Raw genomic sequence first — 20,408 nt, 5'->3', positions numbered from 1 at the left:
TCCACATCTGAGTTTTCTATTAACCTTCTGAAGAGTTGCAGAATATAAAATATCTTTTACCTTCCATCCTCCAGCTGGAGAGCTCTCAGCCCTGCCAGTATGGCATCTTTATTGACTCGACTTAAATCATCTCCAAGAATAACCAGACAGGACAGACCTGTGTAAGTCATTGCTATGTGACCACTATCATAGGGATGAAATATACCCAGACCCTAGAAAAAAAGGGGGAAAAAATAAAAATATTTAAACATCCTGAGATCCAACATTACAGTCAAGCATTCTTTTCTTAAAAAAATTAAGAGGTAAACAAAGTTCTTTTCCCTTCACTCATTATGGTTAAACAGAAGGCATCCCACTTAGCTTCTCTAATCAAACCCAGCTATTGCACAGCTCTGCTACCCTTGTGAACAGTTGCTCAGTAGGAACTTTTGGAAAAAAGTTTTGCCAAGAGTGGTATTTATGCAGGAGTTAAGCAAAAATATGGGATGTGCTCACCTGTACCTAAGCTTATCCTGACACACCACTGGGCATTAGCTTCCTGGCAGCTGGGTGAGTATTGTTAAACAGCCAGACCTCTGGAGGTCCCTTCAACAAAGATTTTACAATCTAATGATCTACAAGTAGGAAGCGGTGTGAGGGATTATTAGTAATCTCTCTGTCAATTGAAGCAATACCACATTAGCCTCTCATCTACTTTCATCTCTTATTCTAAAACAATAATCAAAGCTTAAACAAAGTATTTACATGGCAAGTATCAACTGAGAAGCTAAAATATGAGTTAAATGCTGGCTAGTCACATGATACAAATCACAATAATGGGTCGGGGATTGACACGGCTGTGCTAAAATTATTATTTTTCCTTCTAGTATTTTACAGGAACATCCTGGACTGTACCACTTCAGTAAAACAGAAACCACATGTAACAAGATGACTGTGGATACTTGGGATGGTTCAACTTGGAGCAACTAGAAGACAACTATTTTAAAAAGGATGAAAGCTATTTCAATACTGAGTAGCAGAAACAAACCAGTTTCTAAATTACATTTTACTAGCATTACTGCCTAGTCAGTTGCCATCTTTATTTTGCAATTCATCCAAAAACACATGCAAAAAGCAATATAAACCCAAATTTAAGATTACGTTATGTGTAATTGGTATTTTTCAGGCAAGTCACATTTACTTCCAAAGCCAAAAAGCTTTGCTTCTAATGAAAAATTGGAAGAAAAATACTTACTACCTACTAGACAGCAAGGGACTGTTGTTACACTAGGGAATCACAGTTGGGAAAGGGAGGCAGAAAACAAGGTGAAAGTGCATGGGGCAGCACTGAAAAAGCTCTAGCTATGCAACAGAGCAGGAGAACAAGGGAGTGGGCACAGAGAGCTGCATTTCCTCTCCCTCATTTCCAGCTCTGGACTCTCTGCTGAGAAGGGTGCACATTCTCAACAACTCCCACTCCTACCCCTGAGTTGCCAGTGCCCCCATCACTGTCTCCTGCTCTGAGCATCCCCCGGTCACACACACATAATAAACACACAGTGCTGGTGGCTGGCCAGGACCTCTGGAGGTCATCCGGTCCAACCCCATGCTCAAGCAGGGCCACCTAGAGCTGGGTGCCCAGGACCATGTCCAGATGACCTTTGATTATCTCCAAGGATGGAGACCACCACCTCCCTGGGCAACCTGTGCCAGTGCTCAGTCACCCTCACAGTGAAAAAGTGTTTCCTGATGTTCAGAGGAAACCTCCAGTGTTTCAGTCTGTGCCCATGGCCTCTCTGGTCCTATCAGCAGGCACCACTGAAAAGAGCTTGGCTACAACCTCTTTGGACCCTCCCTGCAGGTATGTATATACATTGATGAGATCTCCCCTAAGCTGCCTCTTCTCCAGGCTGAACATTCACAGTTCTCTCAGCCTTTCCTTGTAGAAGAGGTGCACCAATCCCGGACAGACTTGCCCACAGAGCACCCCACACTGAGGACAGTTACACCCTCAAAGAGCTTAGAAAAAGCTACTGTAGCGATGAAACATATTTTTCTAACTTGCATGGATGCCAGGCTCTAATCCCAGAAGGAACAATTTGGTTTATTGTATCAATTTCAGGGATTTTCAATCTATCAACCAAATATCTTCTTTTCAGAATACCTTCTGTCCAACTGTTCAATCTAATTGTTGATGGATTGTTAAACACTTAAAAATAATCCATCAGAAGAAATATACACATAATGAAGGTTATCTGTACATGAAGAAGTAATGCAACAGGTGTGGGTCTGGAAGGCACAACAGTAGGTACTGCAGTACTGGTGTGCACACTGTATGCATTCCACAGTTTCTGCCAGCTGTAGTCTGGCTCCATGGACTGACAGCCCACTAATGGAGAAGCTCATTCAGAGTGCCCCTTCTGGTTCAGTTCTATTCAAAAGGAGCCCAGTTTGTGTGTCTCACTCTTTTGAAGCGAGCACATTAAACTGCTCTTATAAAGTGCTCTCTGCTGATCGGAACCAATACACTGGTGCAGACATACTCTGAGAAGACAACAACGGGGATATGTCCAGGTCCTGTTCTCTCTATACACTTACCTTTTGGGATAGTTATGTTTGCAGGTCACACAGAAAATAGATTTAACTTGGATCTCAGCGATGGAGTAAACTGGTTCTACTCTATGGGCGTTACTGTCATGGTCTCCGCAGTCTGAGCCTTCCATGAAAGAACTAACACTTAAAGATGCAAGCTGAGGGGAAGCTTTCAAACATTTAAATCTGGTTCAGTGATGCGATGATGTTCCCTACCACATTATCCAGAAAGGCTAATTAAACATAACTCATGGTCACCAGCAATTCCTGCTGACCACTGCAGAGAGGCCTAAGGAACCCTCTCTGCTGCAGAAGCATGGGCAAGACCTCTCCAAACACTAATAAAGAAAGCTAAACTAAATACTAAACATATTCCCACACAGGCAGGGTCCCACTTTCAAAAAACTTTCTTCTCACACCAGGCACCCATGTTACAAGCATGGATTGTTTGAACCTCAAGAAAATACAATGCTATGTCAGGAACATGAAACAGATCTTTTTTTCCCTAAGTGAAAACATATGTTATTTACTGACATCTTGGATAAAAGTTCCAGGTATTTGCTTTCAATCTAGCCTCTAAAACTGATTTGTAACACTTTTAAGAGATTGAAAAGACCTAGGTTCATCCAAAAGACTAAGGAGACTGTTCACCCCTAAATTGAAAAGCTAGTTTCAACTCCAATAACACCAAATCAAGAGAGACTACAGAACCTGGAGCCATTTCAGAAAACTGTTATCCAATTTTAAATGATTCATGTTTAAATGCAGTGATAGAAGCAGCACTCTTAGCTTTAATTTACAGTTAAGACTTTTTAAGGTTGTGTGCGCTGAGAGGGTCAAGTGGCTATGTTTTTGCCTTTTCATAAAGTCCCAACGATCTGCATAAACACCACCATCAAACATTGAAAAGGTAACATCTAAAAAAACCCCAAACCGAACCCAAATGAGCTATCCTGGTAACAATTTAGTAAAGTTGTAAATTCTAATATAACCCTTGCTTTCTTCTATTATTTTGAAGGGTCCCTAGTGACAGAGGACATTTGGCTACCTCCAGTATGGTACCTTTCTCATATCTCAAGAATGAAAACACTGTAGTGGCATGTAATAAATAGTAATTGTCAATGCAAACCCCAAACACTTCCAGGCTTTTTAAAAAATACTTTTCCAAGACACAGATTTAATAGAACATTATAAAATGATGAATAAAGAAAAATGACAAGACCCTAAACATAATTCAAAGTCATTGCAGTGGAATTCCAAGTCTTCCCGAGTTATTAAAGAACATTTCAGGGCAACAGTGCTGGAAATACTTTAAACCTTTGTATGCCACTAAATCAAGCAGTTCTCATCCTTGTAATGTAGATGCAATGAAAAAAGTATTGCAAGTTTGAATAAAAAGCACATCCTGCAAACAGTTTTCTAGAGATAATAGCCTTGCAGCTAATGTCCACAGGTTATATGATTCCACCTCTTTGTCCCTTCTGCAAATTGGCTAACACATTATAAGACACCTATGGGTTACAACACACTTCCTGAAAAGAGAATATTTAAGTATGAAGCATGTACTATTGGAAGTTGAGAGTTAAATTAAAACACTGGAAAGCACTGGGAAGGTATAATGATGCTTTGCCAATCTCATGGACTTTTTTGTTTTCAGGGGCCTTTACAAGAGCTCAGAACTACATCCATAACTCACTCCTCAAGCTTTATAAACTGGAGAGGATTTGAAAAAGGTTCCCAAAAGCACAAACTGATTTAATACACCACACAGCTCCGACCCAAACCTTTCAGGAAACATGACTGATACGTTTGTATCATCTCAGTTTGATAAAATTATATCTTTATTCATTTTACAATGCTTATAATGTTATGCCACCAACAGTAACCTCAACTACTTTAGATGACTTACCATCTTCCTTCTGAGAATAATTGTATGGGTTTTTTACACAATTATACTGAAATTCTTTCATACTATTTTGTCTTCACATTTTAACAAAGCATCCTAGTAAGTCACCACTATATATAAGCCTAAATTGCTTAAGGTTTTAAGCAGAAGTTTTCCTTTTTTCCTTCAAGCTCAGTGGGTGGTTGGATTGCCACTGAGGCTAATTCCAATTAAAACAGATTATGAATTCATCTTGCTACTACAGTGTGAGCTCACTGCAGACACAATCTGTAGTGTGAAACAGAATAAATACCAAAGCAAACAAAGAGACAAATTACCTTGCCTGTCACATGCTGCTGTAGCAACCCAGTGTAGAAACATAAAAAACCACTCTTTGCAATTTTTTTCCCCTTGTCAGAAAGCCCAACCCCTGAATATTACTGTTATGAGTACTTGGCTGACTTGCTATGCTAAAAGGTATACGCAGTTATTATTCCAATGTAGATTAAAATTCCTACAAGTTGTTCAGAAGCATAAAGTTATGCTGTTAAAGAGTAAAACAAAAATAAGGCCAAAACAGGCTGCTGCACTACCTTCATACTCGTTAGTTCAAATGTTTTTACACTCAGCTACAGCTATTAGGGTATCTGATGTCAATCCCTGCTTTCAATTTCAGATCTGAAGATTCATTCATTCATTTATATGTAAAATCTTGCTATCTGTCCACTACAAAAATAAAATACTTGGTGATAATTCAGTGCTCTTCCAGATCTTTTATCCACACTTTAGTGAGATTTGACTCTTCACTTTCCAACACCAGACAAAACTACTGTGTCTCTTTCACAGTCCTTAGAATCATAGAGCTGTTTAGGTTAGAAAAGACCTTTAAGATCATAGAGGCCAACCATTAACCTAGCACTGCCAAGTCCACCACTAAGCCATGTACTTAAGTGCCACATCTACATGTCTTTTAGATACCTCTAGGGATGGTAACTCAACCACTTCCCTGGGCAGCCCTTCCCACACACTGGCTTCGGCTTCCCTCTTCCAACCATATCAGACCTTCTGCACCATCTTTAGCAGCCTCTGCGAACCTCTTTTCTCTCCTGTATTAAGGGCACTTTCTTTTCATACACAGATTTCTCTGTCTTGAACCTCAGTTCTGTGGGCTTCAAAGCATCCTCTCTTCCAGTCATGACAAACTGGGATGAACAAGGCCTTGCCTATGTTTGATCAGATACCAGGTACAACCAAATATGCATGTCTCATCACAGGAAAAGGAATACTGAAGAACAGCGTGTGCTGCTTCACTTAATAGGAGTCATTCTGCCCTTCTCTACCAGGTAATAGTTCCTGAGTTAGAGAAGCTTCCTTACTTCAGTAACAGATCAGAGAAGGGGCAGAATGCACTGAGACAATTTCTGTCAGTTTCTTCACTGCTCTGGAAATTGTACCATTTTAGTATAGTACGTTTCCTATGCATGTTTCTTAAAAACTCTGCAAACATTTCAGTGTATTAACAGTGCAAAAATCCATGCCTTCCAGATATTCTGTAATTGTGCAGTTAACATTATAAAACACACAAGATCATTTACCGTGTAATTGAAAATATTTCACACACACAGAGTTAACTGACCTTGGAGGGATTGAATGGCATCCCTAAATATGAAGAGCCTCTGAATCCACAGCGATTCAAGTTTGATCCTGGAAAAGATAAAAAGACTCAACTAACTTGCTTTGCTGAAACACTCATTTATAAACCACAACTCTGTAGTCCAGATCAAGATCTGTTAGTTTAACACTATTCACAGTTATTACTAGAGTTTGCATGTGTCTGTCAGTATGTTCCCGACCTCAGTTTGTTATCACTCTGATTAATAAGAAAAACAACAAACCAAAACAAAGGAAACCACAAGCAAACTTTCTGCTATAATGACAAAGCAGCAGATTTTTTTTTTTTATTGGTGGAAATACAGCGTTCATATCAGCACAGAATTGCCTTTCATGCTCAAAAAAAAAAAAAAAAAAAAAAAAAAAGGATTGCTCCCCTGGAAAAGTGCCCTGAGGTAACAGATTTTTTTCCTTTCTGGATTCCTGCCTGGTAATACCATCTGTTTCCAAGCAGAATTGTTTTAAGATACTTTGCAACATGTACAAGTACAAACAAACTGTTCACAGTTTTAAGCTTGCAGTGATCAAACTCAATATTGTCAGAGTGAAATAGTTAAAATGGTATGAAAGGCAAATTTTTAATTGAAGCCATTTTTCTCTCACCCAAAACACAGGTATACAAGAACACTAGCTGTCAAACGTTTCTGTTAGTGATTCAGTGTAACTTGTTTTAAGTATGTCAAAATACCTGAGCAAGCAATATACAAGTGTGCACCACACACTGTCTAGAGGTAAGCACAGGTTTGCAGGGCTCAGATCTGCTTCTGCATAGCAAAAATCAATTACTTTTCTCCTCAGCCTCTGAAAGTGAAAGTCTAATGACTGCTGTAACTCAACAGCACTTGGGTGTTCCAAAATTCTCTCCCCAACCCTCCCCCCCTTTTTTTTCAGCTCTTCAGCCTTCAATCTAAAAATCCTCATGGAGATCAGGGAAAATTGCACCAGACTAACCAAACAAGAATAGTTAAGTGGAAAGTCCTAAAAATATCACTATGCAATGTGGTCTTACCAGTTCTGATATAATTTATCAAAACATCAGCTTGTAATTTTAAATAAATTCTGCATGTATGCAACCTTTAAGCTAGAAGCTTTTACTAGTCTAAGCACTTCAATTTATTTCAAGGTAGAAATGGCAGTATGAAACCCAAATGCAGTGTGCTGTTAGCAGGTCACTTTGGTAGGCTTCTGAATTGACAGCTGCTATGAAAAGAAGAAATTAAAAACAAAGTACATGAATGAAATCAGGATCTATTATTCCCTTTAGCTGTTCAATTTTCATGCAATATTTTAAAACTTCTCTTGTACTACTAAACAGCTACCAACTAAAAAACCAGCACTGGTAATTTTAAAATGCTGGATTTTTAGCTGTTTTGCTATCATTGATTTAAAATCTATTGTGACTCTTTACATCAGTGACTTCTGACCTCCCAGCCTAGACTTCACACACTGGCTCCTAGGAGAAACAGAAGAACTGCATGGCTTTTCAATACCCTTAATACTGCACAACCTTTAGAGGGAATTTTATCCCCTCCCCCAAACAAAAAAACCTTTGCCATTAATGTGCATGCAATAGATGTTTCCTAGACCTTCTGCTCTACAAGTGAATTGCTAAATTTCCATTAAAATTCTTGTATTAAAAACCAGAATGCTGACTTATAAAGGAAATGTTAAAACAGGAAGTGAGAACAGCTTGTTTCTAACTCCAGTACTTCGATGTAACCTCTCCAATATTTTTTTCCTGTCAACATACAAGTTCAAAACCAAATGGGAACCAAAGGGGAATTAGGGAAAAACCACTGTCTTCCAGTTTATGCACATCACCTCACCTTCTGTGAAGCTGGTTTTGCGATTTTATTGCAAAATATTTGAACTCCTTACCTTACGTAACAGCTTAGTAGTGCCAGTCAAACTCCTGCCTACTTTCCTGAACAACAGACTGTCAGAATCAGAAATTAGAAAATAAACATATCCTCATTGGAAAAAAAAAAAACACAAAAAAACCCCGAAAAAAGGATATAATCATAGTTTATGTCCCTTGTAAAAAATTGCTGGGATGATTAACTCGGCTGCAGCATGCTGAAACACCAAGTGTACCTGCAGTTATGAAGTGGCACCACCTGGCGTTCACTTTCAGAGTTAAGCATATTTAACCACCTTCTGAAAAGATTTTAATACAGAGCAGAAAGTAATAAATGTTTCATTAACTGCTGCGTGACTATCGCAAGCAGAACAAAACATACCTGGAAATGCTTTTCACATTTGAAACAGAACTAAAGAAAACTGACCCATTGCCCAAACCAGAAGAGCTGAAACTTCCCTGTGAAGAAAATCACGTTACTCGTGTGTGCGCAGGCCAGAAAGTCCTTAAGACACGTAACAAAGCTTCAAGTGATGACCAGAGACGGCTTATCCTGGGAGCTCGTTTGTTATGGGCAGGAAATCTTTGTTATTTATGTCTTTATGATTTTTCTCGCATGGGAAGATTGGTAATTTTTACCACTACTTCTTCCCATTCATGTTACCTATGCATTCCTCTGGTTCCAAAGCTTTTCTCATTTTGCTAAGTACAGAAGCAAGCTTACATACATCTTTAAAATTTTACTATAAAAAAACCCCAACAACACAGCTTTAACATAGGCTGACACAGTCAGTACATTCAGATAAAAGTAAGTATAAGCAATTCTTACTGAACTAGGGTTAAAAAAATAATTATTCTTATAAATCAAAGCACCAGAATATGTCATGAAATGCAGAGTTGCATTCTCTAAAGTGGAAGTCCATTATGCCTCCAGATAAATACTTCAAATGTAGCCATTAAAGAATGTTATGTTATGTTGGAGGAAAATTCGTATATCTGTTCAAGAAACTCATGATTATAAAGTTCATATGTAACAGTGATCTCAAAAACAGTCAACAACATTTTATCCATTTTTTTTCAGTACTGACACACAAGTAAACAAGAAAGAACCATTATAACAAATCTAAATTTAGACTCTGCAGAAGAAAGTTTTAGGTCCCGGATGTGGTGTAATGGTTTTCAGCTTGCTATGCACAGGTCCTGGGGGTTCAAACCCATAAATGAAATTTGCCTTAGTGCAATTTGCCTTAGTCCTTTTGGTGCCATTTCTTCAGTACAGCAAAGCTAGTGAAGCATCCAGTTGTCAAAAAGTACAATCTTCTCCTGGACTGGCATAGCACTTCCAGCCACCACAGCTCACCAACATGACACAAAGCTAACCTTCTGTTAGATAAATAAATGCATGCTTTTCTGCCACTTGAACAAACTAAACCAGCTCTCAAGCAGGGTCAAACAAGTGTCAGTTTCTATGGAGAAGGATGGTGGATGAATATAGCCAAGGAGCTTGCCCCCACTGTGTCTGTAATTAGATTACTTTAGTACAGAGCTCCAGATTCACTCTTTCAAAAGTGCTGAACTGGTTTTAAATGTGACCTGCAAGAACATGGGATAGTTAAAACAATTTTGAAATTCTGTCTAGTAGCTGCTTTATGAGAGGAAAAACAGTAAAGCTCTATTCTGACAAGAATCTTAAGAACAAGCAGTTGAAACAGGGTCTTTTGTCAACCCTTTTCCAATTTCAGTAACACTTTTAAAAGTATGTCTTAGTCTAAACATGTATAATTTCTGATAAAGCTTGTAGAAGAGCACCACCCTCCTCAAAATGAAAAAAACAAAAAGAATAAAGTTTTTATGCAAGATTTCAGATTCTTTCTAAAGGCAAACACAGTGATGTCTTTCTGCAGTGCACACAAAACAGAAACATGTATTAGCCATGCACCTAAGCAGAGCATTTACTAAAAGTGAAAGAAAAGTAACAATACCCCAAATCTATGAAATATAAAGCCAAACTGTTTTGCACGAGTTACAGAATGCAGGGGCCTTTCAAATAAGCAGAAGACAGCAATGAGACCAAGCATTCAGCTAAAGATGGCAGGTTTCTGTGTGAGGCATCAGTGGCATGCCATTCCTTCTAATTAGATTTGGTATTGAGTCTATCTCTACAACATTTGAGCTGGAATTATGGTACCTAAAGCACATTATTTGTTTGAATCACAGTTACAATAAACCCACAGAAAAAATACATTCTATCCTGAACGGTCTTAACTTTTAGCATTTCAATTAGGCTCACAGAGTATGTATCTGCTTTCTTACTAAGCAAGATCAAGATGTCACCACTTTGCATTCATGAGCTTTAGTTCCACATAAAAATTTCAAAGGCTACAAACTTTGAATAGAGCTTTCATTAACCATCACACATATCACATACCAGTAAACACAAACATGTTACCTAAAACTATGACAGCATATTGTGAGACCCTATCTAAGCAGTATTCTAAACCACCAAATTCTGAATTTTCTACCAGGTTCTGTAATGCCCTGCTGCGGTGGATTGACCCCAACAAGTTAAACACTCACATGGCCACCTACTCACATCCCTGTCCTGTTGGAGGGCAAGAAAACAGACAAGGGGAGAAGGCTCACAGATTCAGAGACAGTTTGATAGGCAAAGCAGAAGCTGTGGGCACAAGCAAAGGAAAGGATGAATTCATTCACTACTTCCCATCAGCCAGGTAGGTGTTTAGCCACTTCCCAGAACGCAGGGCCTCAGCATATGCAAGGGTTATTCAGGAAGACAAATACCGCAACCACAAACATCACCCCCCTTCTCCTTTCCTGGAGCTTTTACTGCTGAACACGATGGCAGATGGTACAGAGTATCCCTCAGGTCATTTGGGGTCAGCTGTCCTGGTTGTGTCCCCTGGCTGTATCTGGTGGGGGAGAAAAAGTGCAGGGGGGGGCGGGGCGGGAAGAGACACCCTTGACGTTGTGCAGGCACTGCTCAGCAACAGCTAAAACACCAGTGTATTACCAACACTGTTTTAACCATGAACCCAAAACACAGCAGCATTCAGGCTGTCATGGAAAAAATGAATTATATCCCAGCCAGTACACCTAAGATAATAGTCACTGATAAAAATTATCAGGTAGTAATTTTTCAGAATATCAACTGCTCTGTCTCCCATCCATTGGGAAAGCAACTGTAAGGTAGCAGTAGTTCTCAAAAAAAATAGTGAATTTTCCATCTTAAAAAAGTGTTTTACATAAAAATCAACTGAAGTGCTATGGATATGGAACCTTTGGAGGTACAAACCTGAACAGCAGAGAAATTTATTTTTCTGATGAGAATTACGGGTATTGTCTTGCTCCTCATTTTAGGAATTCAAACAGTGATATGATCAAGAACAAATCCCAAGATTCTGTAAAAATATATTCCAATTTAAAATGTAAGTTTTAAACAGGTTTTCAGTCCCAGAGCCAAAATTAATTGTATTAAATAAATAATAAAAAATTAATTAATTAATTAAACAAATAAAAAGACTTGTATTAAATACAACAGATACTTAAGGGAAGATTACTGGAATTCATCATTCCAGAAACTATATTGTAAAACAGTGTTGTAATTTAGATGCTTAAAAATCACTTTTCCACAGAATGAGAGGTTTACCAGCATGCATGTAAAAAAAGCTGCAATAGGATCTTTCTTTCAACACAGAGTAAAGTTGTGGGGTTTTTTTTACCTCGCAGGATTCTGATGCATCAAGCTAGCAACCATTCTCTTTAACTAGAGATGCACAAGCATTCTGAAACAAAAAACTTCACTGTTGCAGTCTATCAGAGTCAGCTACTTCTTCTAAGGGGCTAAAGAGGGAGCTAGAGCTCTACTGCTGGGAGGCTACCAGTTAACAAACGTTGCATACACCCAGAATTGAAGAAGTGAAAATCAATACATTTATTGAAAGTAGATGTTACAGGAAGGTATACATTCCCTTCTGTACATTTTTTCATCCAATAACCAACTTGCTGCTTTTTGTATCATTTACGTTTTGCACCATCTATTGTCCATTAGACAAAGGAAAAAAGAAGAGTAAAAATAATGCTGAAGTTTTAGCAGTCAAGTGACCAGACAGAGTAGTTTTATTACCAAAAGCGTAAGAGAATAAGAAGAACAGCGCTTTTACATGTCATATAAAGATCAGGATTGGTGGGAAGTTTGGTGAAAAGGAGAGACTGATAATTTAAAAGCACAGAATGCACTGTCAAAAGCACCCTCCCCAGAACTACTCTGCTGTAGCTATATGATGGGATGATAGCTAGAAAAAGCAGCACATCTCAGCTTTGCCCTGGAGTGTTAGCTTCCACACCTGCATGCTGAGATTTATACTGCCCTCCCTAGGAGGCTCTTGACAATGGGACTATTCCAAACACTGGCTAAGTCCCCCCTGAGAATTACTGCATACTATCAAAGCCAAACAAACAAAAAATGCCTGTTCCATTCTCTGTTCCTGCAATCTTCACTGTTCTTCCAGAATACATTCCTGAAGACTGGGATAAAGATCAGAAAATTACTAACTCCTAAAACCAAAGCATGTACACCCTGGATTTTTTTTTTACTGCTAAAGGACAGGAATCTCCTCATGATCAAAAACATTGTGGGAATAATCATATGATCCAATCCTCTAATTTTCGATAATCAGTCCTGGAACATAACACAAGGAAACCCAGATCTAATAGAACTAATGCCTGGGCTGAATCTGATTGATTGTAAGTCTCCAGAACAGATCTTCTTATAACTGTAAAAATAAAGCATCAGCAATCTTGACTTCCATATGCATACTTAATAAAAATGCTTTCATTTAATAAAACTTTTTTTAGGGGAAGAGACCTAATTTGTAATACGTAATTAGATTAGATATAAGGAAACACACGATTTTCTTTCTAAACCATCCAACATACAAAGCGCATGTTCACGATTTTACAGACTGGCAACAGGAATTACCTCTTCTCTAGCACCCAGCCTGGAGCTATCACCACAGCAGCACTTAACACGCCAGCACCACCTTCCATAAAGCAGCAGGTGCCTCACCCACTCCACTCCTCCACTACTACTAGCCTTTCACCTGCGCTGCCACAGAAAGAAGTCGGCAATACCAACTAGCCCACAGAAACAGCATCTCCTCGACTTCTGTCAAGGAAAGGGACACGAGCTCCCTCTCCGGCTTGGATCTACTATGCACCTTCCAATCTGAGCACGGCTGCGATGTAGCAACAGCATTACTCCTTCTAAAAACCTTACGTGAACTTAACCTTCACAGATCTAAGGGACAGATTTTTCATTTTAAAGCAGGAACTGTTTTATCCGTTTTGCTTAACCTTACATCTCCCATTTTCCAAAACCTGTTCCAAACAACCATGCCTGTGCTCAGAGCTCCTGGCATAGCTACAATTAGCGGAAGTCAATATTATCACCATTAGACTTGTAATACTTAAACATATGCATTTCTTTCAGAACCAGGTGAAACATCCTCTCAGATGCTTAAAGGTGCAACTCTTCCTTCAGGAAAATCAGCCTTGTATTTTATAAAAACCAAGATCCATCCACTATTCCCCAAGGTGAAAAGCAAAAGTAAAGGTGTTAATATAAATTAAAAAAAAACTAAAAACTCACTCACTGTCTTCTGTGGGAAGGACCTGCAGGGAATAAATCCATTCTATTATATCATCTTTGTTCACCACATCTAAGGAATCCAACATATCCAGACCAGAGAGTGCGAAAAATGCAATTGTCAACCTAAAAGAAAAAGATAAGACTTACACTTCCCACCATAAATATCATGGGGAAATTAACAAACAGTTGCAGAAACAGATATATCTAAGAATTCTCAGCCTATGATAGTGGTGCAACGCATAGAGACTAGCTCAGAAAGTGTGAAATTTATCTACTGGACAAAATTAAGTTATTTGTAGTACAAACATTTCTCTTTTCATATAAGCCACGCCTCCTTTTATATAGTAATAACATGCCAATTCAGACATTAAACTAAGGGCTGCTTACCTGAAAAAACCATACAACAAACTAAACTAGGTTGTTAACATATGGACCCCTAGCTCTCCCTGATGAGTCAATCCCTAAATACGCAGTAAGTACAAGGTAACCCTGAACTGCAGTAAGCTGCCTCTCATTGTGTCCCAAACCCAGTTTTGTAGGCTTAGAAGTTAGTTGTCAACCAGCAAGGCTTCCTTTGTAACCAGTCAATGTATAAATAGGCACAAAGTATGAATTACCGTCTAGAGGTACTTATTTCTTGTCCTTTGGTATAAAGGAGCCTAGATAACTGACTAACTTAATCTACAATTAAGCACACCAACTCCAAGTATCCATTACAGGAGTGAAGTAGCTAGTATGCTGAATGTCCTTCTTGCCCACAGCTCGTTTCCTTCCATAAAAGTGTTCTACCTTAACTGTTATCTAACACCTTGGAGTTCATTTTTTTTACCTCAAACCACTGCAGTCACCTAGCTTACAGCACGGCCCCTCGAACAGTTGCACTACTTGCTCTAACAAAGCACTGAAGCAACAGCACTGGGTTAGGAACTTAAGATAGCTTCCTATGAGAGAAAATGTTCATGTGATGGTACCTTGGAAGTTCTGACTCAGGTTAAAATTAGCTGGATGTATATTTTGCCACCCACACTTGCATCTGCTTCTCCTTCTAGAAATTCTTGCTCTCCTTTCACCAGATAAGATGATGGATTGTGAAACACAGGCAGGAACTACAGTTCAGCATGCTAAAGAAACCCAAAAGTTAATGCCAGCTTTCATTAGCAGACTAATTTATAATCTCCAATTACCTCACAAGCTGGTGAGCCACCCTGACTATAAGTATTAGGTACCTCTGAAGACGAGGAGACAGATGTAGACAGAAGTCTCTACAACCACTTAACTTCTGCATGTGGTTCTGCATCAGAACCACAAATAGTAAGACCAAAGAAAAAATGGTGATGTGAGTCAACCTAAAACACACCTCCAAAAGAATTCTTCTGATCAAATCACAGAAAAACAACAATGCAGCAAACGCTAATCTCAATACAATGGCACAATGTCAAAAGGGTGACACTCCTACCAGTAGCCTGACCAGCTGCTATATCATTATCTGGCCATTCCCAAGTAGAATTTAAGTCAACAACTTCTACTTCAAAACTGTTACCATCTGGGATTACATAGCACAAGCAGTGGCCACAACTCAGTTGAATGATGTACTGTTAAACTGAGGTTACTTGCTTTTACACTATCTTTTACTTGACCCTCAGCTTTTACATTGTTTTTCATACCACTCTTACAAACAAAAGGTTTTAATCTATAATATGCTTGGATATTGAACACTAACATTTCTTTTTCAAAAAATCCCTCCATGCAGCTCTAAGGTCCCTGCAAAAACAAAAAATAAAATAATTAAAAAAAATATCAAACATGGAATAGTGTACAGATCCGTTACTGCAAGTATTTGTAGCAGAAGTGTAAACTTATTCTGTAATCACTGGATTCTGAAATATGTCTCTTTACTATTCTTGTAACAAATAAAAATTCTGAATATAGAAAGCCCAAAGAAGTATGTTGCACACAAAGTTTTTTTTAAGTGGAACGAGTATCTTTTAAGACATCCGATGACTAAAAAATTGTCTTTCAAGCTGCAAAATTAATACTTCAAGGCTTATACTAACTTTTGCCATTGACCAGATCTGTGTAACCCGAACTGTCTCCGCATAATAACCATTTCAAGTAAAACTACTACTTTTATAAAAAAAAAAAACACTGTTCAGTTACAGTAAATTATTTCTTTGAAACCTTGCACATATTTTCCTATTTTCACAAATAGTAAGTTTGACAATATTTTACTGAAACTACTTAAAAGACATTTTCACACCACGTTACGCAGCTAGAGCTACTTCCAACGAGGCACAAACATGCCAACTTCAGCACTAGAAACTGCTGCAAACTAGGTCCAAACCCACAAGGCTATACAGACAAGACAGACAATAAATCTCATTCATACTTAAAAATATGTATGTCAGATAAATTAATGTAAACAGTGGTTTTACATACTGTTAGGTTTCAGTTGATTCTCTGTGTTAATAGTACCAGCAGACTAAGGAACAGCCAACAGTGTGTTGGAATTCACATATGATGGGCCAGAACATCTGGCACCACTGGACATTGACAGGTCCTGATATAGCCACCTATATGCTGCATCCTTACTCTATAAGCTGTTCTGCCTCACAGAAAATTAACACACACATGTTCCAAGACTAACAATGACAATTCTTTGCAGCACCTTAGCTGACACATACCATCAAGTGTAAAAACTTTCTACATAGCAATTGCAACAGAGAGCAGCCCTTAAGACAACCCCGACGTTTGGCATAATTTTTGCTGTATCTTTTCTTCATGCCTTCTACCACTTTAGTTACTGCACATGTATTAATTTAGGAAGTCAAGTATCGAAGCTTGACGGCTGAAATTTATTTGTTAACTGACCTACTGAAAGCTTACAACATAGGTATGATTTGTATTAAGTTCCCCTCCAAGACAAGCGAGTAAAGACATTTCTGATGACAGATTCAAAGCTCTTCATCTTCAGGCATGGACAAAGACTATAGTTTCTCAGCAAAATTCAGAAAGCATCTGAAGTGACCGATTTGAGAAACTGAAGAAGCGTGCCAAAAAGGGCAGCAGGGAGCAACCTGAAAGACTTCAGAGACTAGGCGGCTTGCACTCTCCTGCAAAATGTCACAGTACTGACAATCAGTATGTACGAAACTACCAATCAGCTCACTTAAAAACTACTGTTGCTGATGCTACATGCAGTAACTACAGACAAAAATATTTATGCAGGCTTTGAGCCAGTAAGTTGAGTAACAAATGTAAGCCCAGATTTCTTTAACTTTGCATCTACTTCCTTACTGTTTGACAAATTACAGCTCAAGTCAGAGCAGCCCAGCACTCTGTGGAGAATTTCATCCTCTACACCCTGCCTGATGACAACAAATGCAGTTGTTTCTGGTGCAGTGCAGTGAGCCAAAACTAATTCACTGACAAATTATTAATTTTTTTTTAACAAGCCTCTCTTTAATTTACTTGAGTTTCCCTATCTAATTCACCATGGAACCACATAAATGCAGGAACAAGGAAAGTAAGACTAAAAGAGCAAAAGTATTTCTTTCTGCAGCAGTACCAGCTCAAGGAGGATTGCTGAACTCTTTGACCTTGAACTTGTCAAAAAGGCAAACAACAACAACAAAACACAAAAAAAGCACCTCCAAGGTGAAACTGGGGGATGACACATTTATGGTTCAATTCCCCGCTTGTTAACAGACATGTACGCACACCTGCAGAACACTGATCTAAAAATCAGTATAACAGGAGTAAAAAAACTCTGGCTGAGTAAAAACTTCACGAACTCAAAACATGCATGATTTTCGACAATGACAATTTTTATTTTAATTGAAGACTTAGACTGCTCGTTAATCAAAAACTTAGGCATCCTGTAATAGTTTCAAACTGATGGTTCCAATTTTCAGAAATCAGTTTTTTCAGTCCTGCACAGCCATTATGTACAATACATTGGGCACTGGTCATTTAATGTATTGCAATTACTATGACCACACATTAAATTTAAGCTCAGACAGCACATTAATTTCTCAAGAGTTCTCAAAACAATCTGCATTCCTGTTAGGATTATTCAGTAAGACTGGGGAAGACCACATGTAAACTAGACTCTCTGTTTCAGCTCAGTGGCAAACTGCAACAGCTTGGCATTGTAAATCACAGAACAGAAATGTCTAGGTTGACAAGGGCTTCTGGGGACCACTGATGTCACCTTCTGCAGAATGTGGGGCTTTAGATGAGAGGTCCCAAGATCCTGACAAGTCAACTGTTCAAGGGAGACTCCACCGCTTCACTGAATAACCTCTTTGTGGTTAACTGCTCTAACAGTGAAGAACATTTTTCTTATATCCAGACATTTTTCTATGGAAGCACCTCACTACCATAGCCTCTTGCCCCATCACTGTGACCTCTTGTGAAAGGTGCACCTTCACCTTTCTTTGTAACTAGCTTCTCAGTAATGGGAGACTGTGATGAGATCCTCCCTCATCTTGGTTGAACAAATGCCGTTTCTTTGGCCTTTCTCCGTATGTCAGTGTGGCTAAGGTTGGCCTTTTGTGTTAGGACTCTGGTATGTCTGCGTGTTACTGTAACTCTTAATGCCTAGAAAGAGGTAAGAGTATAGCATGCCCAGACTTCCTTTTTCTGTCATTTAAAATAAACGACAAAGTACATTGAAATATCATCTAATTCTTAATGAATAATGATTTATACCTCTTGATACCAAAGACTTACACAATTTAGTTAGAAAGAACATAGAACCAGCTCCCCCCCTTTTGCTGATGTCACAAGGTCAGGAAACAAAGACAGAAAGCGAAAAGAACACTGCCATCTATGCTGTGCAAAAGATACCTTCAAGTGAGAAAGCTCTGGCCCTAAGAAGAGACAAACTGATAAAGTGTTCCAGTCCACACACACCAACAGAAAGTCAGTTGGAAGTAGGACAAAAGTAATTGTGGCAGTGGGAGATCCGGACCTATGACTCAAACAGCTCCCCCCACCCTCACCCCCCCCCGCCTTGGGGAGTATGGTGAAAAGCATCAATAGAGCTATCTGAGATGTGTACTAATTTGCATGAAAAGCAAGAAACTTGTCATTCACTGACAGACTGGTTACAATGAGTATGCAAATACTCTATGGTATACAATGTGTACCCTTGAGTAACTTGGTGTGCATGTTAGGAGGAAAGATCTCCCCTGTACCCAGCACTGCAATAAACGAATGTCGTCTTTCTCAACTGTCACTTATTTGGAGAGTTTTCTTGGGTACGGTATTTGTAACACTCTGAAAGGAAAATTTATAACCTTCCTTTTGAGCATTAAGTTATGTACTATTCCACACACAGTCTGGCACTATCCATACTAGTCCTCACATGTTTTTGCCAAGTTTTTGCTTGTACTCTCAACTGAAATGATGCTTGATTTAGCATGAAGATCAAAGCCGTTAAGCATTCTTCACAGCAGGACTTGCAGATTACAAAGCAAAAAGCATCCCATGCGTTTAGTGGTTCAGTAAGATACCAAACCCTCTACATATCTCGAAGTTTTTTATCAAGTGCAGCCCAAGAATCAAGTTACTGATCCTTTTGTGTCTCACATGTAACTGACTACCTTAAGAATCTGAATAAATGCATTCAGAAGCCATTACAGGCTTGTCATGTCAGCCTAATTCAAAGCAAGGCACATACTTCACTAGTACTTTTACATCTTCACTAGCTAGTATAAAGTTAACTATTCCTGTTACATAAACTAAAACCTTCCACATGCTGATTACAAGCTACAAAAGGCTTAAGTAATTTATTTCAAAATCGCCTTCCAGGGTGGATTAAAAGAAGCGAATCACAGGCCTGAATGTGGACTGAAAGGACCATGAGTCTCCCCTCACGGATGTCGGGGAGTTCAAGCGAGCACAGCCCAAACCCCTACACCAACACCTCTATTTTACGAGCCGTCTGCTGGTGGGCGGATCTATAGGCAGCCCTTTCCTTTGGGCCACGGCGGCCGGCACGGTGCTGAGCTGCAGCCTGCCCGCCGTCGCCTCTCCGGGGGGGAGGGGGGGTTTCCCGTCAACGCCACCGCCCGTCCGAGAGGGAAGAGCCGCCACCTCCCCGGGACGAGACGGGGCTGCGGAGCGAAATGCAACGGGCTCTGTCCCGCCTTCCCACGCCGCAGCTCGAGGGCGACGGGGGCGCGCCCACACCCCGGCCGCCAGCCCGAGGGCGACGGGGCTCGGCGGCCCCGGAGCACGGCCCCGCTAACCTGCTAGTCTCCAGGGTCGAGTAGCGCTCGGGCAGGACCTGCAGGCACCGCTGGAAGAAGCGCACATGCCGCTCCCGCAGGAATTCTAGCCGCTCCGGCTCCCCCGGGCACGGCTCCGGCTCCCCCGGGCACGGCTCCGGCTCCCCCGGGCACGGCTCCGGCTCCCCCGGGCACGGCTCCGGCTCCCCCGGGCACGGCTCCGGCTCCCCCGGGCACGGCTCCGGCTCCCCCGGGCACGGCTCCGGCTCCCCCGGGCACGGCTCCGGCTCCCCCGGGCACGGCTCCGGCTCCGCTGCCGCCATCTTGGCGCCGCCCGCGCGCGCACTCGGTCGCGCCCGGACTGCGTCGCTCGCTCCGCAGCGACGTCACCGCGGCGTGCCCCGCGCCCCGTGGGTGCGTGCGGCGGGAACCGGCGGGGAAAGGCGCTTTTGATGCACACGGGAATATGCCCTCAGGCAAACCCTGCCAGTCTGATAGGGGACGTTTCAAATCACACACACA

At 40.3% G+C, this 20,408-nt stretch overlaps 1 protein-coding gene across 3 annotated transcripts in view; it reads right to left on the bottom strand.

The window, feature by feature from the left end:
• The window catches only part of PGGT1B (protein geranylgeranyltransferase type I subunit beta), a 38,724-nt gene extending 18,362 nt beyond the window's left edge, over positions 1 to 20,362 (bottom strand). For all 3 annotated transcript variants that reach the window (XR_008744728.1, XM_055790474.1, XM_055790475.1), the window contains exons 1-4: positions 19,908 to 20,362; positions 13,658 to 13,776; positions 6,093 to 6,160; positions 61 to 212 (exon numbers count right to left, since the gene is read on the bottom strand). Coding sequence is in view for 2 of the 3 variants with exons in the window: in XM_055790474.1 (XP_055646449.1) it covers positions 61 to 212; positions 6,093 to 6,160; positions 13,658 to 13,776; positions 19,908 to 20,209 (641 nt within the window). In the remaining variant the exon portion in view is untranslated. The remainder of the gene's footprint in view (positions 1 to 60; positions 213 to 6,092; positions 6,161 to 13,657; positions 13,777 to 19,907) is intronic.
• Between the last annotated feature and the right edge of the window lie 46 nt (positions 20,363 to 20,408).

Source organism: Falco peregrinus, chromosome Z (genome assembly GCF_023634155.1).
Source record: "Falco peregrinus isolate bFalPer1 chromosome Z, bFalPer1.pri, whole genome shotgun sequence".
NCBI lineage: Eukaryota > Metazoa > Chordata > Aves > Falconiformes > Falconidae > Falco > Falco peregrinus.
Note: the sequence above shows the minus strand (reverse complement) of the source record. Positions and strands in the feature narration are given on the sequence as shown.